Genomic DNA, 25,098 nt, shown 5'->3' on the forward strand with positions numbered 1-25,098 from the left:
TCAGGTCACTTTTTATTTAGCAGCGTGTGTCTGAGTGGAGGAACAAAAAGCTAACAAAATGTAGCTTGCAAACAAACATCAAAACTATGCAAGTGTCTTCAATTGAAAGAACGACATTTTAAGCACAAAAATAAACAAAACACACGGCTACAACTCAGTCTCAAATCACTCCAGAGTAAAAGAGATTCTGATTTACATTCTGTTTAGTCTAATCTGGAGGTAAAAGGCAATTTCCTGTTTTTAATTCAAATCAGTTACATTTAATCTAGTCTGAAAGCTCCACCATTTAACTTTGCTGCCCCCTGGTGGTTGCCATGCAGATGTTTTAGCTCAACATGGAATGCTCCACAGTCTGACATTGAACTTATCAACCTTGTACTTATACTTATACATAAGATGGATGTGACCTGTAACTCGGCCTGGTGGTGCTACCTGTCCATCCAGACATAGACGCGATTGATACCATGCTGCGGGACATTCCAAGCAAAGCAATAACATCTCCATGGATACGAGGAGGTGGTTGTTGTCTCTTAGACAGTGTGCTTTTGATTTCATTTGTTAAGATGTATAAAATAGGTTAATAAAAAAAAAGTGTTGAAAACCTGTTATATCCCGTTACATCATGTTTTACCCTGTGCCGTTCAAACACTCATCAAAACAAATGGAAAAGAAGTGACACAAAACCTTCAAATATCACGTTTCTGGGCTTTTACTTTGATAGATTCTGTCATCAGACCAGGGCTTAGTTTGTTTTCATCCCTGTCAGTTTGGACTGCTCATTAGCGCCTCAGAGTGGTCACATGATGTTGCTGTGCTGAGCTGATTTAAACAAGCTTTGGCGCCGTCTTTCTACCAGTGGAGGCAACACGACAGCGCCATCTGCAGTCCGACTTCTTCAGGACAGTATCTCAGGTGTGTGACAGTAAAAAGGCTCCCTCGTCCCGGGTTAAAGGATACTGTCCTGAAGAAGTCGGACTGCAGATGGCGCTGTCGTCCTGCTGTCACTGGTCAAAACACTGGTCAAAACACAAAACACTTAGCATGTCACAGCAGCATCACGTGACCACCCTGAGCAGTCCAAACTGAAGAAAGAATCTATTTAAACAAATGAACAGAAGCCCCGATGAGCGTCACTGGACCAGTCTCTGCGTCTCTCTCGTCGTTCTCGTCGTAGAAACAACATCCTCGTCTCGTTCTCTGTTCTAACTTCTTCGGTACAATATTTACATCACTTTCCAGGATCAATTTCTTCTAAATCGTTTCAATGCCCTTTTAGTTTTGTTAAAGGTGCTTTGTAGAAGTCAAACACAGCGCAAAAAATAAAATAAAAACAAGTTTATCATTGTCATGGCAGAAAAGGAAATAAATAAAAAGAAAGGGTAAAAATGAAGTAAATCATTAAATTAACAAAAGTAAATATTTTACTATTTCAGGATTAACATCTAGTTGAAATGCCCATGTTTACTGTTCAGTTTTCCACCCAGCACCTTTAACTATCAGACCCAATCCTCAGACAGTGTTCCCTTTAAACTGTGAATAAAACATAAAACATAAAACACATCAAATGCACTATACAAGGTTTGTCTGTGATGATCAAACTGTGAGGGTCTCCAAAACTACGTAACCTATAGATTTATTTAAACAACTTCCATTAAACTGACTGAACTCTTTACCACAGACTGTATAAAGAAGTGGACTAAGTGAGTGTGACGTTACCCACAACGTTCGGTAAATGAAGCTCATCGAGGCCAAAGCTGTTATCGGGGGTAATTTGGAGCAGTGTTCCATATTTGAATTTCCAACCGCGAGTACCATAGCAACCAAAGAGCCAATCCGGAGCGAGGCTGTTGGAGGTAACGATCAATCAAACCTGTTGCTAACGCTAGTGGGGAGAGAAGGTGCCTGATTTGTCTGTTATTCATGTTCATATCTTGATTTACAGACACAATAGTGAAATAAAAAACCCAGGATCATGTAGAGGGAGTTAATACGAACATTTTAAGACCAAAATGAGCCGGAAGCGTGCACATGATCACTTCCTGTTTGAAACGCGACGGCTAGCAGGTTAACTATGTCCATTTAAATATACAGTCTGTCTTGAATGCAGCTAGCTCCACAAACAATAATTCAGATAGGAAAAAATAAAACTGTTTTGTGAATCATGACTTTTCATCCCTACATTAAAGCAACACCGTGTAACTTTTTCGTGGCGGCACATCACTTGCATATCTCTATGGAAATAGAAAGCTCAAGCCATATTCTGGAACATTCTCCACAGAAACAGATATACTTTATGTCGCATGGTGAAAGGTTTTATTCAAGGCAACGTTTCCATGGCGACAAACAGGTAAAGGCCCAAATGAAAATATATATGCTTTTATTTTCGTCTGTTTTTCACATTAAAAGTTACGCAGTGGGCCTTTAAGAAGGATCAAACATAAATAACATAAACACAAAAATAGATTTGTTCTAGAACATTTTGTGGCGACACTTTTAGTAGAGCCCAATTTAGACTCTATTCATTGGTTAAATTATTATCGCTATGGCAACAGTCCAACCAATTTTTCACCATTCAGAAACCCACGGATGTCAGAGCGCTTCTGAGATCCTGTGATGATCTTCAGTAAATGCCTTTTCAGTACAGAGTGGACCCCGGCCGCCACACGCTCGGCTGCAGTCCCAGGTTAGAGGTGCTGAAACGCGGCCGTGGGACCCTGATCTGTGGGTTGGATTGTGAAGAATTCCCAGGTGAGTTCATGGGACTCAAATCTGGCACACTTTTGAACTGCCTGTTGGCCTGTGCAGGACCTGGGGTTTGATTTGCCTTCAGGGGGGAAGAGAAGGTGGGCAGCTGGGGTAGAGGGGCAGTTGGAGCAGGGGGAGGAGCAGAGTCCCATTGCGGTTGCTGGTATGGAACTTGGTAAGGCATAGCATTAGCGGCATTAGCTTGAGGTGGTGGAGACGTTATGTCGGATCGCCACATTGGCTGCCCGAGAGTGGTAGCCGATCTTGGGGCAATGACTTTCAACGCTGGGCCTGTTGTCGTTGGAGGCGGAGTCGAAAAACGCTTAATTTCAATCACTTTTGCCGTTTTGTGGACTTTTCCGGGAGTAACTTTTTGTGGATTGGGAATATCTTGGTTCGCACCTCCCCCGTAGCTAAACAAACTGGAGTTTAGCTGGTATGGTTGGTGATTCATGAGATCCACAGGTTTCCGAGGTGTCTTCTTGGTTTTGACGGAACCAGACTTGGGTGGCTCTTGCTTTTTCTGTGCTACCAGGGGACAAGATGGTGACAAAAGTGGGTTGTAGTTGATCGGAGGAGGAGCACGAATGTTGGACGAATATTTCCAAGTCGCAGGGAGAGAAGGCGTAGGTGAAGATTCTCTGGTTTGGGCCGGCGAATATGGCATCCCCGCGACAGATGGAGATCTTTCGACAACATATCGATCCATCCTGTTTTGTCTTTTGGCAAACAGCTGACCGCCTTTCCCTCCGAGAACGGGCATCTGGGGGGTTTGGGGTAGTTCTTGCAGTTGGGGAACACTTGCCCCTTTCGGTTTTGGTGCAACCGGCGGTGGTTTTGGTTGCCGTTGAGCCTGCATGAAGTTGCACGCCTCCGCTCCCAGTCTCAACCAATCTTCCTCCGGTCCAGATTCGTGCCCCGCTTCAGGTATAGAGACTCCGCCGTTAGCTTCGTTATTGGGACCTTTGCTGTCATCCATGTTTTGAATAATCGAAAGTAAGTCGGGATTTGGGTTGACGTCTTTGCTTTGTAGAGCGCTAAACATGGGCTTCTTTTGACTACGTTTTCGCGCCTCACTAAGGATCCCTGTGCGGACGGCTGGTACGGCGATACGCTGCTCACGAGATGCAAGGGAGTCATTGCTGGGAACTGGAGGAGATGGTTGGACGCTGGAGGAAGCCATTGGCACTTGAGTGTTGAAATATGAATTGGCAGGTGTAGATGGAGGCGGCTGCGTTGGCATTTGGTTAGCATCAGGTATATACAGTTGTGAAATAGGAGGAGCATTGCTAGCATACTGGCAGTTAGGAGTTGGTGGGGCTTGTTGTTGAGTTGGTGAGTTGTAAACAGGATTCATAGATGGTGGGAAATTTGGAGCTTGTGGTGGATAAGGGTGAGACATAGGAGGAACGCCGCTTGCATATTGATAATTTGGAGTTACCGGAGATGTCACATGTTGAGGAATTTGCGGATTAAACGTTGGATTTATTGAAGATTGTGGTGAAAATGTGGGATGATTCGGATTCGGTTGGGAGATCGTAGTGGCAGAAGACAAAGACGATGGCGGAGAATGAATGGAAGAAGCCTCTGTGGAATTCCCATTGGCGTTTCTTGCGGGGATGTACAGGGACGTGCTCGATACTGCCCGTTTTGCATCCGGTTGCCGTGGAGGCGAAAGAGTCATCATTGAAACCGCTGTGACGGGTGCAGCAGGTGAGGATATAGGTTTAGGTTGAGGAGGACGGAACATTACGGAGGTTACTGACGGGCGAGACGATGTGCTTGGACCGGGAGTGAACGGGCGTGCTGTGCGATTTAGAACATTGTTAGCAGCACTCGGGCTAAAGGTTGTGTTCAAATCATAGCTTGGATTGTCTTGTTGGGTATTTTGGCTTGGTATTGGAGGTTGCGTTGGTGGAGTTAGCATGACGCTAGCACGGCTAACCTCCACTGCTCCCCCATTGGTTAACGGCATAGCTGGCGGAGACATCGGAATATAGCTTGAGCTGATTGGTTGGTTCGCGATTCCGTTCTCCAGCTTTGAATCCTGATAGGCCAACGTGTCAAGACCTGAGACAGCTTCCAACTTGGGGCTTTGAACACTCGAATTTGCAAATGGAGGTGTCTGGTTGGTTGAGAAGTCCAAAGCAAGGTTGTGATTGGACGTTGGAGTCGTCGGGGTGGTTGACGGACACGCAGAGCTTCGCCTTTCTAACAGATCTAAGTAACCACTGTCCCAAGTCGGGTCGTACGACGCAGAGAAACCTTCTTCGTCAACTTCGGATCCACTCAAAATAGAGCTCCCTCCTTCCTCTTCAGTCTCTCCTTCTGTCTCCGAGCCTTTGTCTTCTGGAGCTTTGCCGAAACAGGTTAGCGTGTACTTCTTGGCCCTCTGCCGACGCTTCTTGAACATAAGAACGCCTTTAGAGTTTGGGTTGGGGGCGTCAGTCAGTAACGAGGCGATGGAACGGCATTTAGTGCGAGCTTCTTTCACCTGTCGCTCCACTTGACTCTCCCCACGCGGCAGCTCTGAAACACAAAGGGGAATAGACTTAGAGCTGAAATCTTTAACTGTATTTACTTAAAATTGATTACATTTCAAATAGAAAAAAATACTAGAATTTTGTCTTTCCAATTCTGTGAAGCTCTTTGAATTACTCTGTGTACTTTTGTGCCATATAAACTTGCCTGAATCAGATATTTAATTTTTACTTCTGATTCACACGAGAGCCTCAAAACAACACAGTATTATAATTAATCTGTTTAGGATCTTTGTCTAGACCTGTCACGATTATGTATCTTAATACCACTGACACAATAACAATAATGCAAGATAATCCCAGTTCCAATCCCAGGGAATCATTTTTAAAGAGACAATCTCATTAAAAGGCCTGAGCTGCATCAAATAAACAGCAGAATGAAGCAGTGATTATCCACAGAAGTGACTTTTTCAACCCTCCACAGCTCAGATCTTATCGAATTACAACAAAAATAGCCAAAATCTTTTCACTTCTACAAAAAAAATTGTACATTCACTAAATTTTGAGCCTTAATATATATTGCTCCAGCTTTGTTATACTGAACCATAAGTTGATGTAGTGATTATAGTCACAGGCGTCCCGTTGTCATAGCGATAAACATTTTAAAATAAATATCATCTTCAAAATGTGCTCAAAATGTTGCGTGTTGTTACCAGGAAGCTGAAACATATGAACAGCTCGTGCTCACAACGGAAACACTTGGACAGGTTCAGTTACAAAAAATAAAATATAGAAATTTAGAAATTTATTCTGTAAATGTATTAAAAAAAATATGGATGTGGAAAGTTAAGTCTTAGTACTGACTTTTTTGTTTAATATTTGGTTTATTTTTTCAGTAAAACTATTATGTCGACACAAGACGAGGGACAAAAACATGAATCTGGTTTATCGTGATACAAAGACCATATTCTTTCATGGGACATTTTATTATAATCTTGATAATCGCCATAGTGACACTCTCCATTACATCATCAGAATGTCCAGAACAAAATGACTTCTCCTGACCTCATCTGGATCACTGCTGTTTTAAGTACAATAGTTTAAATATGGTTTAATTATTCATATCCAGAACATTTTTCAGCTGTTTTAATCATTATCCTGATATAATCGTTAATCATAATGTTTTTTTTAACCAAATGTCGTCCAGCAGTGACACAGCTCATGAAGAATAATCATGAAAGATAAAAGTGTTTGTACGAGGGTTTGAATGTATTTTTACATACAGATAATTTTACATCAGATAGAAAAATATGTTATGTGAATGTTTATCTGGGAGGGGGCCGCCTCAGGTCTGACGGACAGCGCAGTGTGGAGGGAGGGAGCGGGGGTGGAGTGGGGGGGATTACAACAAAGATGCTCCTACAGTGAAGTCACTCCGAACACCAGACTCCATTACACCAGAACCATCTGAGCTGTTTTATTATCTCATTCATATAAATATAAACCCCCCATTACCCCCCCCATCCTCCGTCACAGCTACAGGGGGAGGGCGGCGAGCAAGGGGAGAGGTAGAGAGAGAGATAGACAGATATACAGACAGATAGATAGATGGATGGACAGATGTATATGTAAAAAATACAAAATAAAGTTCTTGTTCAGGCCTCAGTTGATACTAGTAAAATAATTTTTCATTTACAACATGTGCCACCTAAGAATATATTCAACTTTCTGAATATCACCAGCTCTGAACCCAAACTCCATCAGGGGTAAACAGGGTAAACAAGACTCCATCAGGGGTAAACAGGGTAAACAAGACTCCATCAGGGGTAAACAGGGTAAACGAGACTCCATCAGGGGTAAACAGGGTAAACGAGACTCCATCAGGGGTAAACAGGGTAAACAAATGTAAACAAGTTCTAACATGAGGCAAACACACATCGTTCTAAAAATATGCCTAAAAAGGACAAAAACATGCAGGGATTTTGAATAGATTTTGACTGTAGCTTCTGTGGTTTTGTCAAAGCTGTTTGCACAAATTTAGATTTCATTCCAATTAATAGATATCACTTTGCCCGGCTAAAGATATTTTATATAATCAGTAATAATAAAATGTTTAATGTGTCCTAAAAACAAACTGTTGTGCCTCAAAACAACACGGACAACGATCATAAAAATTCACATGGCATTCGAATAATTTACCAAGTCCCTGCTCTACAAAACTACAAAACTGTCCTCTGTCCCGACGATCGCAGTAGTCGTCCTATCACTACACTTTAACCCAGAATATTTAGAGATATACTTGACTTTAATATTTAGAGATATACTTGACTTTAAAAGAACACATTAACTGACTAAAGCACTGGCAAAACTGCTCAAAATGAAAGGATCTGTTAAAATTAAACTGCCCAAACTGTCTTTTTCCTCCTAAAACTCCAGCCCCTGCTTCAGTCTTCCTGCTGTTAATATAAATGTTTAAAATCTTAGTAAAATAACTAGTTGAATAATAAAAAAAAAGACTCCGTGGAGACTCCAGGCTGTTAAACTCTTACCTTTCTTCACGAGGCCAATCTGATGCTGCGTCTCAGTGATATCCCTCATTTCAGGTCTGTCCCGGCCCCTGTCTGTTTAGTCTGTCCCTGTCGTCAAAGTGGACAGGGGGTCTACAGCTGGTCAGGTGCCCCCCCCCTCGTCTCTCGTCCCGTCTCTTGTGTCGGGGCAGTGTCGGAGCGGGGACCTTTGTCTGTGTCCAGTAACCCCAAAGAACTCATGATGTCAACACCCTATTCCTGTTCTGTGAGTGGCATCGTGCACCTGTCCTACACACATACACACACTTATACACACAAAAACACACACACACACATTACACACACACATTAGAATGGGGCGACCCTGGTTAAATGTAGCCTGCTATTTCATATGAGTAAATATAGACTATAACAGGGTACTGACTGAAGAGGCGTCGCCGTTAACGTTCAGTCTGTGGTGATGTTTAGAACCTTAAACAAGCGCTTCAAAACAGACGGATTCACTCAGATAAAACTTACAGCATATCGTTTCTCTATAGTTCTCATCTCTGACCCCTGTGGACCCTTATGTTATAATTTACACATTTTAAATCACAATATTCATCTAAAACGACTTAATAAAAGAAACAAATCCGCTGACTTTCGCGTTAGTGTCCAATGGGAGCTGACATCGCCGAAAACGTCATGCTGTTGGCGCCCCCTATGGATAGCTGCACATCACACTAGGGAACAGCACTTTTTTTTTTTACATCTGTACCAAAACGACTAAGTGACGCTGCCAAATCCTACAAGTATCACCGATTAAGAAGATAAAACTTGGGAAGGAAGTGCGTACGTCACAGTGGGCGTGTACAGGTGGAGGTGAAAACGGGGGTAGATCGACAAAATGGCGTCTTGATAATAGTCGATTAAAGATTAGTCAAACATGCATCACTCCAAATACAACTTCAGAGGTTCCATGAGAAGAAACGACATGGTTAAAGATCTGAACAGAACAGTTTGAAGAATAGGTCTGATTTAACTTCTAACTCTGAAGTTTATTTACACCAGTACAAGACCCAGCACTCGGACACATGAACCCTCAACACATTACGATAGTGTTGTCCATCTCAGTCCAGTCTCAATCTCGTCTCAACTTGGCCATGCCTCTGTTGTAGGGAGTATTATACCTCCAATGACGAGGACTGAGCTGGCAGTGAGGGCGCTCAGAACACTTTACACACGCTCTGTTACTATTTCTATTTGCATATTTTTTCAAGATATTCTTATCACAAAGCCAGGGCCGGCCCAGCCTATAAACAGTCTAAGCAGCTGCTTAGGGCCCCAAGGCCACCAGAGGGCCCCCAAGAGCTCATACATTTATATTGAAAATAATATATCAAGTTTTATTGGACACAGGGCTTGTGCGGAGCGGAGTCAAAATGTTGTCAAATGTGAATCACCAATAGCTGAGCCAGGAGGCATCTGCTGTCATCATCATAAAAGTGACATAGTGCTCTTTTAAGTTTTGTATCATGGTATTGTTTCAGTTTTGGTCTGTATACGAGCATAATGTTGTACACAGCCTCGAGTTAATAACAGAGCATTGAGGGGACTTTACTGGGACTCAAGTAGAGTAGTACTACTTCAAAGTCATCGGCAGAAAGGAAAATGGCCGACAAAGTACACGTTATACACAAACTCTACTCCTATTACTACTGCTACTAAATGACCCACACTCTGAGCTTAATAAATACACTCGCTAAGCTCTTTTACTGCCTGCAAACTGTGTCAAAAGCATCTGTTTTACATGTCAAGTCTATGTATACGTGCTGCTGGGCTAGCTGTAGCTCCCGAACGCCTAAACATGATGAAATAATGACGCATCAGAAAACCAAACTAACACTCTGAGCTCCGACACCACAGACCGGAGAGGTATATTTAGCTTTTGGATCATACTGTACCTCTGTTCACACCATGGGTCATTCCTATGTGATGTTGGACCATGAACGCATGAGCAGCAGAGTGACCACAGGGGTCTTCATAGCGAGTAACCGGAGAAAGAACAGGTCCCTGGCTGCGTGTCCAGGGCCTACGGTAAAGCTCCAGAGTAAATCTTTAAACAATCACTGCGCTGTGTGTCATTGTGAAGTTTAATCTCGGCTGTCTCCACTGGACTCATGACCAAAGCCGGTGTAAAGAGATGGACTAAGTGAGTGTGACGTCACCCGCGGCGTTCAGCTCCAAATGAAGCTCATCAAGGCTAGTGCAGTTATAGGGGTCGATTTGGAGCAGAATTCCATATTTGGAATTCCGACCGAGAGTATCATAGCAACCAAAGAGCCAATCCGAAGCGAGGATGTTGAAGGTAATGCCCCTTCCTGCTCGTATCGTTGGTTTAAACAGTTTTTTCTGTTATTAATGCTCATATCTTGATTTACAGACACAATAGTGAAATAAAAACCTCAGGATCACATAGAGCGGGTTAATACGAACATTTTAAAACCAAAATGACGAGTTTGACGGCTCACGTTGATTCTTAGTTTGTTTGTTTTGACCATCCTCCCGACTGGACTGACACAGATATTTCCAGGCAACTCAAACCACAATAGCACCCCTGGACACTTTTCAAGACCTGCATTCACTCCAGACTTAAGCTTAAGCCCGGGAACATCTATGTGACACTTACAAGGTTAAAGGGGCGGTACCTCATTTCTTTCCATGTATTTGAGCAAACTTGGTCCTGCCCCAGTTCAGATATATTATATAAGCAGCTCTTCAGGTCAAAATGAGACCACTGTGTTCTGCCTGCATCTATTTATAAAGCGATTTATAAAAATGAATGAAACTCTGATCTCTGACAGCTGTGAAAAGTGCTTATAAACTCATCATGGTGAATCAATTCCGACTGCGAGTATCATAGCAACCAAAGAGCCATTCTGGAGCGAGGTTGTTTAAGGTAACGCCCCACTTTACATTACGCATCAGTTTCTATGTAAAAACTGTGGCCCCTGTCTCTGTACCATCTGTACCAGTAACACTTTAGAACACATGTGTCAAACTCAAGGCCCGTGGGCAAAATGTGGCCCGCCAGGTCATGCTATGTGGCCCGTGACAAAGTAAATTAAAAGGTATGACTGTCTTAAAATATCAGTTATCAGGAGATACTGTTACACAGACGTTTTTTCATATCTATGCAAATCCATATGCAATATTTGTAACTTGAATAAGTGATAAATATAGAAAAAGTAGTTGCATTTATTTTACATTATATTTGGTTACATTTATCTCATAGTTACACCTGGCCCTTTGAGAGCGACCATTTTGATGATGTGGCCCTCTGTGAAAATGAGTTTGACACGCCTGCTTTAGAATATCTGCACTAAACTGGACACTTTATAATACCAGTCACCTTAATAAGTCATGTTTGCACTGTTGTTCTGATGTTGTTGTTGTATATATCTACCTCTAGACTATTTTATATTCAAGCACATCTTTTTTTACTTTTATATTATTATTATTCAATGTTTTATGTTGCACTTATCACCGAAAAACGTTCCTAGTTTGTGAGTTATGTTCACTGACAATGGCAATAAAAGTCTTCTGATTCTGAGTCTGTAACTGCTGCTGTCAGACTCATCATTTTGGTCTTAAAATGTTCGTATTAATCCGCTCTACATGATCCTGGGGTTTTTATTTCATTATTTTGTCTGTAAATCAAGAACATTAATAACAGACAAATCAGGCGCCTTCTCTCCTCGAGGTTGCTCCCGCTAGCGTTAGCAACAGGTTTGATTGGCACAGTTGCTAAGCGCCCATTCCGTGCTAAATCAGCGATGTGGGTAAGAAGGGGCGTTACCTTCAAGAACCTGGCTCTGGATTGGCTCTTTGGTTGCTTTGATACTCACAGTCGGAATTCCTAATATGGAATTCTGCTCCAAATTATCCTCTATAACTGCTCTAGCCTCGACGAACTTCATTTGGAGCTGAACGCTGTGGGTGATGTCACACTCACTTAGTCCACTTCTTTATACAGACTATGGTCACGTCACACTAGCAAGCAGCCCTTTTTTTTTCATTTGTACCAAAACGACTACGCGACACTACTGAATCCTACGAGTATCACCGATTAAGAAAATAAAACTGGAGAAGGAAGTGCGTACGTCAAAGGGAGCGTGTATCAGTGCATTAGATCAGCAAAATGGCATCTTGAATACTAGAAAATACAGATTACTTTGATTATAACTTTGAGCTGGTATGAAAAGGGGAATAATTATAACAAGTTCTCAAAAGTCAAATTTACACAAAATGTCTCTTAAAAAAATTATTTCTGTGTTTGAACGTGGAAGCGCCTCCACACAAACAGAGGTCACATGATCAGCTGTGCCGTCCTCATCCAACTGTCCACAGCTATAAATATAAAAGCCAACAGCAGAGGGGGCCGATGAGAGGGGCAAATGTTTTGAATACTGACAAAATAGAGAGGGAGGGTTTAGGGGGCAGATGGGGAGATCAAGAGGGTGTATTACCACAATGCACGAGTGTCACTGGACAGCCACTAGAGGGGGCTAGAGACCTGTAAATTCACTTTGTATATATTTATTTTTTAATTATTTGATTAACTTCCACTTGACTAAAGGTGTGTAAATTTATATTGTTATATCATAGGAGTCACATAACAGAGTCTTATCTCTTTTTTCCCCAATTATCTTAATTTGTTTTTAGCTTTCGTTTGAATTAAATATCATTTGTTAGTCATTAATGTAAAGCTACACTGTGTAACTTTTCCGCTGAAGGTTCCGCGACCTGCTGGTCTCACTGTAGATGTTACGGTTTTGCTTGGAATGTTCCACAGTATGTCATTAAACATATCTGTCTTACATTTTTGTTTTTCTGACATGTAAAACATGCATTCTCACTGTGAGCGGGGGTCGCCTCTCCGCAGATCTGACCTGTAACTTGACCTGGTGCATTTACCTGCTTGTCTCCATGGAGATAAGCGAGTTTAATGCCATATAGTGAGACGTTTCATGCCAAGCAATAACTTTTCTATAGAGACAAGCGGGTGGCGGACCCTGCACCAGTGAAATAGTTAAATTGAGCACCTTTAAATAGAAATAAACAGAGACAAATGGACCATTAAAGGCGTCGTATAAGACTGTTCTGTCTGCATCTAATTATAATACAGGAAGTGCACGTTAGCATGCTAGTAGTTGTCCGATCTGGTCTTAGAAAGTTGTGAAAAGCACTTATAAACTCATCATGGTGAGTAATTTGAATGTTCTGAATGCATAAGATCAGTGAGGAATAACTTTGGACCACTGCAAACTGTTAAAAACATGAAAAAAACACTACTATTTAATTTTAAAGACATAAAAAAACGAGGTAGTGCGGCGTCACCATCGTGTGCCAGTTTCGTCCCGTGTTGTGTGTTCAGAAAACTCACTGGCCTGACGCGCTTTGTCCTTGTAGGTAGTGGACAGCTCGTCGTTGACCGCGCTCTCCTGAGGTCCCACCATCGGCACCAGTTGAGAACCAGACGCCAACATCAGCGCCTCCTTAGCCCGCTCCGGAGACACCAGAGGGGGGCACGTTATGGCCACACTGCCCCCTCCTGGGACCCCCGCCTCCTGGAAGCCGCTGTCGCCCTCGCCGTCCCCCTCGCCCAGGCTGAGGTCGGGGGTGGGGGAGAGGGTGTGCGGGGTGAGGGTGTGAGGGGTGAGGGTGTGGGGGGTGTGCGTTGGGGTTTCCCAGTCCGGCTGCAGGGGCTGGTAAATGAGCTCACGCTTCGGGACCCCGACCGTGTACGGGACGTCCCACTGCCGCTGCGTCACTACGGCGTCTGGGGCGCTTTCATATCTGAGGAGAGAGACACCAAAAACATGAAGGAGCGTTTAAGCATATTTTAAAAAATATATATCTTTTTACAAGGATTATGATGAAGGGATAATAGTAGTCGAGGAGTAGTAGTGGTAGTAATAGAAGTAGTAGTAGTATTAGTAGTAGTAGCAGTACTAGTAGAAGTAGTAGTAGTAATAGTAGCAGTAGTGGTAGCAGTAGTAGTAGTAGTAGTGGCACTAGTGGTAGTAACAGTAGTAGTAGTGGTAGTAACAATAGTAGTAGTAGTAGTGGTAGTAGTGGTGGTAGTAGTAGTAGTAGTAGTAGTAGTAGTAGTGGTCGTAACAATAGTAGTAGTAGTAGTAGAGGTAGTAGTAGTAGTAGTAGTAGAGGTAGTAGTAGCAGTGGTAATAGTGGTAGTAGTAGTAGTGGTAATGATGGTGGTTGTAGCAGTAGTAGCAGCAGTAGTAGTAGTAGTAGTAGTAGTAGTAGTAGTAGTAGTAGTAGTAGTAGTAGTAGTAGTAGTAGTAGTAGTAGTAGTAGTAGTAGTAGTAGTAGTAGTAGTAGTAGTGGCACTAGTGGTAGTAACAGTAGTAGTAGTGGTAGTAACAATAGTAGTAGTAGTAGTGGTAGTAGTGGTGGTAGTAGTAGTAGTAGTAGTAGTAGTAGTGGTAGTAACAATAGTAGTAGTAGTAGTAGAGGTAGTAGTAGCAGTGGTAATAGTGGTAGTAGTAGTAGTGGTAATGATGGTGGTTGTAGCAGTAGTAGCAGCAGCAGTAGTAGCAGTAGTAGTAGTAGTAGTAGTAGTAGTAGTAGTAGTAGTAGTAGTAGTAGTAGTAGTAGTAGTAGTAGTAGTAGTAGTAGTAGTAGTAGTAGTAGTAGTAATCGAAGTAGTGGTAGTAGTGGTAGTAGTGGTGGTAGTAGTAGTAGTAGTAGTAGTAGTAGTAGTGGTAGTAACAATAGTAGTAGTAGTAGTAGAGGTAGTAGTAGCAGTGGTAATAGTGGTAGTAGTAGTAGTGGTAATGATGGTGGTTGTAGCAGTAGTAGCAGCAGCAGTAGTAGTAGTAGTAGTAGTAGTAGTAGTAGTAGTAGTAGTAGTAGTAGTAGTAGTAGTAGTAGTAATCGAAGTAGTGGTAGTAGTGGTAGTAGTAGTAGAAGTAGTGGTAGAAGTAGTAGTAACAGTATTGGCAGTGGTAATAGTGGTGGTAGTAGTAGTAGTAGCAGTAGTAGTAGTAGCAGCAGTAGTAGCAGCAGTAGTAGCAGCAGTAGTAGCAGCAGTAGTAGCAGTAGTAGTAGTAGTATAAGTAGTACGCCCCCTGCTGTTCATTATAAATCTTGATTTGTTGTTGGTTCATTCTACCTCAGCTCTCTGAACACAAATGACATGTTAACAGGCCTAACCCGCTCATCTCAGACGTCTCCTCCTCGTTGTCATAGCGACTAGGGGAGCGAGCGTGGGGCGGGGTCCTGCGCTGCCGTCGGGGCATCAGGCTCTGGGTGTCTGCATCGCTGTCGGTCTCTCCGTAATACGCCTCGCTGTCCGGAGGAGAAGTTACGCCCGCCGGGAGAGCCGAGGGGCCCCTGATCTGGAGCACGTCTGAGGAGGGAGACAGGATCCTGGACGGGAGCAAAGAGGAGGCGAATACGGACGGTCTGGGTGTAAAGACAGAGAGACATTAGGGTTTACACAATTTAGACTCAAACTGCACAGAATCAATGAGATAAATATGAGGCAGGTGTGATCTTTACTTCTCTAATTTGTCATAAACACACGTAGAACAAACATAAACAACAAAAACAAACAAAATGCTGGTTTTAATCCTATGTTGGGTCCATAGACTGTATATATAAATGGACATAGCTAACCTGTTAGACGCCACATAACAAACAGGAAGTGAGCATGTGCGCGCTTCTGGCTCCAATTCACTTTCTATGTAAAAACTGTGGTCCCTCTCTCTGTAACTGCTGCTGTCAGACCCGTCATTTTGGTCTTAAAATGTTTGTATTAATCCGCTCTACATGATTCTATTTGTTTTTATGTTGCTATTTTGTCCATAAATCAAGATATGAACATTAGCATTAGCAACAGGATTGATTAACAGTGTTGCCCCTATAACTGCTAGCGTCGATGAGCTTCATTTGGAACACTGTGGGTGACGTCACACTCACGTAGTCTACTTCTTTACACAGTCTGTGGTTGCACTTTTACTCTATATTTTAAATGTGACTCAATGTAAAAGTACTCAAAGTATTCAGAACGCAGTACTCAGATTACCATTTATACTTTAGTACTTTGCAAAATACTAAATTTTGATTTGGGTATCCAGGATTCTGTAACTAAATACATTTTCAAAGTATTCTTCCGTCACTGGTTATATACGACATTTTGAGGACTTTTTTCCATTCAAAAGATATAATATTTTGTTTTAAATTGTTAATCGCTATGGCAACGCTCCTAATTTCCCATCATACTGAGTGCAATCGATTGATATGAACACTTTTTGGGGTTTATATTCCATCCACATTAGACCTCGGTTTGTGGCATAAAACTTTACTTAAAGGTGCACCATGTAACTTTTCTTATCTCCATGGACATGTTATTGCTTTGCCTGGAATGTTGCACAGTAGAGCATTACCGGTAGTTGTTTTCATGTACACCAGGAGATGGCGCCACCAGGCCAAGTTACTGCTCAGATAATTTTGAGACATAAACACATTTGTAACTGAATAAATGTAAATAAACACATGTAATTCCATATGAGGAACATTCTGGAAAAGCAATAGCATCTCCATGGAAACAAACAGGTCCAAAAAAAAATTACAAAGTGCATCTTTAATTTTAGACCCAACTCCAAACCTCAATAATATTTTTCATTAGCATCTTCTGTAAAGTTCTTGAAGCACTGCATGATACCAAATAGTAGTAGTAGTAGTAGTAGTAGTAGAAGTAGTAGTCCAAAGTAACTGTCACTGCACGGGGCTCCAGTTGTCCTTGTGTCCTTGGGCAAAACACTTTCTCATCTTGTTTGTGTGAATGTGTCAGTGTAAATCCCACACATTATTTTTGCTCTTAATTTGTGCATTCTCTGACTGATGATGCTAATGACGCTAATGATGCTAATATGATGTTTCCTGTAGTCTGACCTCTTGACCCTGAGTGTTAGCATGTTGCCATGTTGGTCGAGCAGATTCATGGCCTCCGCGTGGCTCAGCTCTGAACACTGATGCTCTCCGATGGACACCAGCTCATCCTGCTCCTTTAGCCCCGCCCTGCAGGCCTTACTGCGCCGACGCACCTGTCGACACATTTAACACGAGGTTAGATGGACAAATACAGCCTCAATACAACACCATGACTGATGGATATGGAGATATTTAGTGACTTTAATGTGTCATTCTCCTGTCCAGTTGTCATTGGGCAAGACACTTAACCCCCCTCGCCCTCAGTGTCTGCGTACACTGGTGAATGAATGTGTGTGTGAATGGGTGAGTGGTTCCTTGTTGTAAAGCGCTATAGAAAAATGTGACCATTTACCATTCTGCACCTGGACCTGTCATTAACTCTGTACTCATCACACAGGTGGAGTGACAGGTAAAGCGACAGGTGGAGCGACAGGTGGAGTAACAGATAAAGTAACAGGTGGAGCGACAGGTGAAGTGACAGGTCAAGCAGAGTGACAGGTGAATTCACAGGTGGACTGATGGTTGAAGTGACAGGTAGAGACATGATCGATTGGGCGGCGCAGAAGTTATATTTATTTATTTATTTTTAAATTTCATTTAATCAGGAAGTCCCATTAAGACTGCATCTCATGTTCTGTCTTGAGGATAAACACTGTTAAAACATTTACAATGAATAAAACGCAGTGAAATGTACATTTAAATATTTCGTGAAGCTGTGGTCCACATCTGAACACATGACAGATACAGTGTGTTTACATTGACTTAAGGGAATTACACAGTTTAGGCAGAGTTTACGAGAGTGTTCCATAAACAAGGGGCATAGAGTCTAAACCAGTGTTCTCTTGCTAAGGTCAGTCTCTCCACAGAGCTGGTTTGGTAATGATGAGGATTGAACTGAATCAGGGAGGTGAGATACTGTGGTACTTTTGCCAGTGTGGCTTTGTAAATGAAGATGTGGGAGTGTAAAGTCTGCATGACGTCCAGCCAACCCTGTGCACAGGTCACAGCGGTGAGGGCGTGTAAGTGCAGGTCTGCGGCTGTACAGGTCACAGCGGTGAGGGCGTGTAAGTGCAGGTCTGTGGCTGTACAGGTCACAGTGTCAAAAGTAATAAAACAAATTGCACTGTGGTAAATAGTATCAGAAGTGTTTACTGCGTGACTGTGAGTAATGCGGCCAGGATCCAGTACAGACAGGACAGGACTGAGTGAAGGATTCATGTTTCTATATGAAAAACAGGCTTTATCCCTGTAAACTAAACCTATTTGGATCTGAAGTTTTTGTGAAAGGTTGTCACTCTCGCCTCACAGTAAGAAGGTGATGTGGTTCAGTTCTGGGGCTTTCTGTGTGGAGTTTGCATGTTCTTTTTATGTGGAGTTTGCATGTTCTCCCTGTGCCTGCTCCGGTTTCCTCTATAAACATGTACAATAGGCTCCTCCCCTCTGAGGCAGGACTCCTCTGAAAAACAGAACCTTAATGTCAGTGGGACTGTCCTGGTTAAATAAAGGCTAACAAATAATGCACAGATATCCATTCTTTGACTTTAAGCAGATATAAGCTGATATTCAATCCCAGTGTCAGTATCGGTGCCTCCCTAATAAATAACAACCAATATACTTTAGAATGAAGTGTGAACTCTCAGAAGCAGCAGATGATTTAGTTGCTTCTTAAAGATAAAAGCTGCTGACAAAATGCGGAAATCAACGAGCAATCACTTCCATATTCTGTACGACTGCAGACTGATTAAGCAATACGCGACTGACGTTTATAGAACACTACAGGACGTATTCAAATGTACGTCTGGAATAAAAACTGTCTTCTTTCGATGTGTACCACAGGATTGAAGAAGGATAAATGCCTCTTTAGTGCCTTGTTGGTCGCTAGCAAGAAATGTATAACAAAGCAATTGGTTACCACAGGAAATACATTTGACAACATGGCGAGAAATGGAAGAGGTGACAGCGTAACAAACAAGTTTTATTTGTGTCTTGTTGGGAGAAGTGGGTTGAATATACAAATCTAAAAGGGCCCAACTTAATTTTAAGAATGTAAATAAATAGATAAACAATGTACAATATGTGGTTACTCCCTTTTGTCCTATCTTTGTTCTTTATTCTATGTTGAAATGATGGGAATGTGTATTAAGAAGGGGAACCACTACTGAGAAGAGTGTACATATAGTTGTACACGTTAAAAAGATAAAAGATGCTGTATATGTGTAGTAGTATAGCGCAGTACCACAGTATGACACCTATTCTTAGACGCACAGATCCTCATGTCAAAACAAGAATTACTTGGCATCAGCTCAAATAGAGAAACAAGTGTTCTAGTTCAGCTGTCGGCCGCGTCCCGTAAAGATGATGTCACGAGACCCTTCAGGAAGCTCTCAGGAGGTCGGACATGTTTGTGCTGTGTTCATTCTTAGAAGAGTACTTACTATCTGGGCCTATTAACTATCAACCAGCTACATCCTCCAATCTGTTACACTCAACGCACAAATATGTGATGTGTCCCCGCACCTACTTCATAATCTCGTTCTCATTGACCCATTTCTGTTCTGGGTCAGTCCCTGGGTGTACGGGGGGACAAGGACAAAGGCCATAGAACAGGTGAAGGACTGTGGGAGGGGGGACGGGACAGGGGGGACAGCTGCAGTGGACTAAAGGGACGTGCCTGTCACTCACCATATGCTCCTCATGACCCAAAATAAAACACAAGAGGGAAATAGACCGCATTCTTAGATAGACAAAGAACATGGACGATAACGCGCACAGATTTTTCAAAAAGGTAAAGTATTTCAAAAGGTCAAAGGTGAACTCAGTACTGTTTTATTATGAATCAGGTAGTCACTAGTTTTGACTTTTAACACTTTGGATGTATTTTAAAGCATTTTAAGGCATTCGAAGTAGGCATAGACTGATATATCGACTGGCCGATACTTGTCCTTTTTAGTGTATGGGATATCGGCCTTAAATCTCCAGCAGAGGACGATGTTTAGTTTTGGTTGATTTGTTACATAAAAAACATACACAAAGCTTTATATTAACACTTTAACACAAAGAGACAGCTGCACAGACGTGACACAACTTTCTTATAGATTTGAGGTGAGTTTGGAGTAAATTTAAAACATAGAATTTGTGGAAAATCAACAATATCGACTCAAAAATATCGTCAAATCTTACAAACACTTTTTACTACAAACTGGACAATAGAGGAGTCGCATTTTTACAGCGCCCCCTGTGGACTAAAGTGTTTAAATAAAGCTTTATGTATACATTCTTTATGCAGATGGATGCAGCTGAACTAAATATCGGCCTCTGCTGGAGCTTTAAAGCCGATACCCTATATGCTACAAAGTGTAAATATCGGCCTAATATATTTCGATTATTCCCATGGTTTCATAGTCCACTTTCCCATGTAAGAAGGATTCAGGGTTAGTAACTACTTAATGAACGGATTAGAGAGGAGTTACACTGAAATATTCTTAATAAAATACTACTTCATTATGAATTAACTCAATCTTGTCTGTGCAATCTCTCAGTCGTCCAGGTTTGATCCAAATGGCTTGGAAGGCAGCTGATTTCTCTGTTATTAATGTCCAAATCTTGATTAAAGACACAATAGTGAAATAAAAACCCCAGGATCATGTAGAGCGGGTTAATACAAACATTTTAAGACCAAAATGACGAGTCTGACAGTAGCAGTTACAGAGAGAGGGGCCTGAGTTTTTCAATAGAAAGTGAACTGGAGCCAGAGTCGATGGAGCCGGAAGTGCGCCCATGGTCACTTCCTGCTTGGAATGTGGCGGCTAGCGGGTTAGCTACGTCCATTTATATTTACAGTGTATGGTTAAACCCGATGTGTAAAGGCCTAATACTAAAGCCATCGTGGGTCACTATCAGAGTCCATTTTCCATGAGCACTTCCACGTCTCATAGAGCTATTCTTACCCTGTGTGTGCGTCCGACCCCCCCAGGCTTATCTGAGCTATGTGCCTCCTCATACATATACTCACACACACACACACACACACACACACACACAGATGCCTCCAACATCAACCTAACCAATCAACACTATCTGCGGTTACATACACACTAAAAATCAGATTAACATCACATTTTTGGAGTTATAACATTATTTAAAGAACAAGCAAAAGGCCAAACTGTCTCATTTCCTTGTGTTCATGGTCCCTTTTATTACTCACATGAGATTCTACAGTTTACATCTCATTTATAGAATAGTAAACGTCCAGAAATCAGATAATAAACAGATTTTGGTGCATGTGGACAAGGCCACTGTCTGACCCTGCGGTGGGGAGACGTGGAACGATCGAGCACTGGGATGTACCTCTCTACCTGCATTCTGAACACACCAAATGAAAGAGTAACTGGAAATAAACACGCAAAATGCGAGTTCTGAGTAAGTATTTTTGGTTCATGTATTTAGTTACTTCCCAACACTGACTTATATGTTTGTTATAGCTACTTTTATATCAGCTCTTATGTAAGCCGTGGTCCAAATGTGTAAATCTGTGAGCTCATTCCTCAACTTCAAAATAGACTTTCCCATTACTGGGCACATTCTGAACCGTCAACGAGGATTAAAGCGGTGATAGTATTTTTATATCTGCATTAACTGGTTATGTTTAGTATCTCTCTGAATGGCTAACACTCAGGCTAGCAGGCTGTAGGGCTAATGCTTAGGCTAGAGTTATTTGTGCATTCACAAACTCACAAGACTCCACCTTGGCGTGCCCCTGCTGTGAGGTGAAGCGAGCGGACCAATCACAGAGCAGCACTGAGGTTTCTGTGGAAGCCAAAGGTGATACGCCCAAATGAACCAAAACAAACCGGTGACGCCGACCGACAAACTTCAGCGTATTTTAGTGACAATAAAGAATGTTTAGTTACGAAAACTGTGCAGAAGGTCAGAGGTCAAAGGTCAGAGCTTTGTGTTTTTGTGGACAGGGGAGATGTCTGTGCTTTCCTCTCCACTGGATCTAACAAAAGTTAGATTTTTCATCTTGTTCTGCTGTTGTGAAACTTCGACCAATCAGATTCAATCAGATTTGATAAAATGAACCACGAAACACATAAGTCGTTAGTGAGAATCATTGAAGAGTGTTAGATGTAACGAGCCTTTAATAAGCTTCATATCACAAATATTACAATCATCAAAGAGTTTTAGAGGTAACAAGCTTTATATCTCAAAAATTACCGTTCTACAAAGAATTTAGAATCAGTTTTAAATTACTACAACAATTGAGGCCAAAAGTATTGTTCCATCCAGCTCTATACTGATACTTCGCTTGGGGTGTTCAGCATGCATGTCTGTGGCGGAATGTTCAGCAGCTCCCATGGTAATACAATGCACACATTAGCAAAAGTTTTAAGATAGACAGATAACATAAAGTGATTTAAAGAGCACATGTTCAGGAGCCTGTGGTGAATCCGAGCGTTCATGGTCCTGTTTACGAGTTTGATTTTAAACAAAAAGATTAGAGTGACTCACTGAAAAACTGTTGGCTAATGCTAATGCTAATGCTAATGGTAGCTAGCTTGTGACTGTACTGTTATTTGAGAGGGACTTGTTTAACACAGATCACCTCACCTGTTGTAGTTCAGCTAAGTCAGTTCTTCCTGGTCAGATTGTGTGCTCAAAGCCTTAAAGTGTAACAGAGCTTCAGACAGAGCAGTGCCTATAGTTAGCCTCACACCCGGGAAAGCTGCAAAATATCAATTGAATAACTTTAACCATAGAGTGTATAAAGTGACTGAGTGAGTGTGATGTCACCCACAACGTTCAGCTCCAGATGAAGCTCATCGAGTCCAACAGTTACAGGGGAGAATGTGGAGCTGACAGTCTGTGGTCTAGACTCCAGTTACTCTGAGTCTGACCTCAAACCACAAGTCTGACCACAGACCTGAGACCCAATTAACAGCTGTAGAATCCATTCACCCCATGCACTCCCACTACTCTGAGTCTGTAACATCCAAACATCCATCTGTATGGTTCACTGTTAGGTCACTGAATCGGTAACCTCCTGGAGAAGTGGTGTGGGACTCAACATATTTACACTGTATTGATCAAAATGTCCAACTGGCATCTATACTCAGAGTTCACAATGTGGTTTCAGCCTGTAGTTGCCAGATCCAGTTCAGTTGTCCATCATTTTGACCTATTTTTATCAATGGTGGAACGTAACAAAGTAAAAGTAGTAAAGTACTGTACTTGTATGTACTTTTTACTTTTACTTCAGTACATTTGAGAGCTGTATCTGTACTTTCTACTCCACTACATTTTTGAACTGGACTGAAAAGTAAAAGTATTATTTATTATTGTCTGAGACCTGATGAAAAGGATGAGGGTTTATTTTTGAAAATGTTCATAATTTGAGCAAAATAAAAACAGAGGAAAAAATTGTTTAATTATTTCTGTACAAATCTTTATCCAAATCACTACATTTAAAGCTTTATAAGTCGGGATAAAACCTGACGTCAAAGCTTAAAAGTTGTTTAATGCATTTAGGTAATTAAAAACATGTAAAGAAAATGACTTAATTTGGTCATTTATAACTGTATCAATACATGAAATCACATTGACAACATAATATATTAAAAAAAACAATTTAAAATCATGTGTCGTGCAACTACCGATAAGACTCAAAATCTGCTGAAATACTTGTACTTTAATACTTTTGCTTAAGGTGATTTTTGCACGCGATACTTTTACCCAAACCAAGAATTTTTTATTTTATTTTAGATGTCATGTTGTTTACAAGTCGAGCCATGACTTTACAATTGAACAACACGGTTTATCACAAAGAAATAGATTTTTTCTTTGCTTTTGAGTAAATTGAGCGCTAATGTACTTATTTTGTTCTGCTCATGTGTCCTGTTTATGTGAAGAGCCCATATTTGAGCTGTCAGGGAGGAGGAGGAGGAGGAGGAGGAGGTGGAGGAGGTGGAGGAGGCGGAGGAGGTGGAGGAGGTGGAGCTCAGTTACTATCACAAGCAACAGGTCGTTTGTTTCAATCAACAGGACGAAAGTTAAAGTCGCCTATTTTTGCCTGGAAAGATCGAAACAGTTGTAAGACATTAGTGTGGTCCAGGTAGGTTTCGTAGTGGTCCATGGGAGTACACTAGTCTATGTGAGGAGAGGAAGGAGGGAGGAAGGAGGAGAGAAGGTAAAGGAATGGAGCGAGGGAGCGAGAGGAGGAAAGACGAGAGTGACGGAAGAGGAAAGCGAGGAAGGGGGAGTATAGTGGCAGAGGAAGGAGGTAAAACAATGGGGAGAAAGAGAGAGGAGGGAGGGAGAGGAAAGGAAAGAGGAGGAATAGAGGGAAGATGAGGAGAGGGGGAGGAAAGAAAGAGTGTGAAAGAGAGATAGAGGAAGGGAAGAGAGGAAAGAGAAAGAGAGAACAGTGCTCAGTGGTGCAGCAGGTTCCATACTGGTCCATATGTGTGTACTAGTCTGTGTGTCTTATACTTGTGAAAGATACAGCTCAACATCATTATAAACATATTCAGGAAAGAGTCATTTTTCTCTTTTTTAGTATCGATACCTGCTAAAAATGAGGAGCTGTTTCAATACTAGTTTTATTATCATTTATAGTATGATTTTCGATACTTTTGACAGCTAGAGTCCAAGTAATTTCTCTCGTGCATAAATAAAGCTTGTCTAATTTTAAATGTACACCATCGGTCAGACTTTTGGACACACCCTCTCATTCAATGTTCTTTTTTGTACATTTTTACTACTTTATACATTTTATATACGGTACAAACAGAAGACATCAAATATATGAAGCAAGATATATAGAGTTATGCAGTTAAATAACTCTACTTTTTAATATTTTTTTAGTTAAATAATTCTACACATTTTCTTACTTTTACTTGTAGTTAATTTTTTTTTCTGTTTTTGCTACATAATTCCATGTCTTGCTTCATATATATGATGTGGAAAGCAGTAAAAATAACCAAAAATACACTGAATGAGATGGTGTGTCCAAACGTCTGACTGGTACTGTAAGTCCAGTAAAAGTTCTCCATACCTTAGCCACTTGGAGAGGTCTTTGCTCCTCCGCTCCTCCTTGCAGCCGGAATCCCCACGGAGCTCCCCCAGATAGGGACACCACGATCTCCTCGGCCACCATCCCAAAATTGGTCCAACAACAACCACAACGAACAGCCTCAAAACAGAAAAAGGTATCCCTACTTCACTTCTCCACTGCTGCTTCTTCTTGCTCTGCCCTTCACCAAATCACTCATATGTCTTTGGGACTTGGAGGTTGGTGTTTGGTTGGTGTTTGGTTGGTGGGAGGGATCAGTCTTTGGTCATCCTCT

At 41.7% G+C, this 25,098-nt stretch overlaps 1 protein-coding gene across 1 annotated transcript; it reads right to left on the reverse strand.

Annotated features, from left to right (window-relative positions):
* On the reverse strand, positions 1-24,909 carry synpo2lb (synaptopodin 2-like b). Its single transcript, XM_055229332.1, has 5 exons — positions 24,807-24,909; positions 16,715-16,866; positions 14,972-15,223; positions 13,179-13,591; positions 1-5,274 (listed from the first exon to the last, which is right to left on the reverse strand). Exons 1-5 carry the CDS (start codon positions 24,906-24,908, stop codon positions 2,636-2,638), a joined length of 3,558 nt encoding a protein of 1,185 aa, XP_055085307.1. The 5' UTR covers position 24,909; the 3' UTR covers positions 1-2,635.
* Positions 24,910-25,098: the final 189 nt, after the last annotated feature.

This window comes from Periophthalmus magnuspinnatus, chromosome 19, assembly GCF_009829125.3.
Source record: "Periophthalmus magnuspinnatus isolate fPerMag1 chromosome 19, fPerMag1.2.pri, whole genome shotgun sequence".
NCBI classification, from domain to species: domain Eukaryota; kingdom Metazoa; phylum Chordata; class Actinopteri; order Gobiiformes; family Gobiidae; genus Periophthalmus; species Periophthalmus magnuspinnatus.

What these genes read in the sequence shown, in the direction of transcription:
- synpo2lb (XM_055229332.1), bottom strand. Translation starts at nt 24,908, where the DNA reads ATGGTGGCCGAGGAGATCGTGGTGTCCCTATCTGGGGGAGCTCCGTGG. An exon ending in GACCTCTCCAAGTGGCTAAG is followed by an intron (nt 16,867 to 24,806) that starts GTATGGAGAACT and finishes ATGTGTCGACAG; the next exon opens with GTGCGTCGGCGCAGTAAGGC. An exon ending in GGACAAAGCGCGTCAGGCCA is followed by an intron (nt 5,275 to 13,178) that starts GTGAGTTTTCTG and finishes TTTGTGTTTCAG; the next exon opens with AGCTGCCGCGTGGGGAGAGT.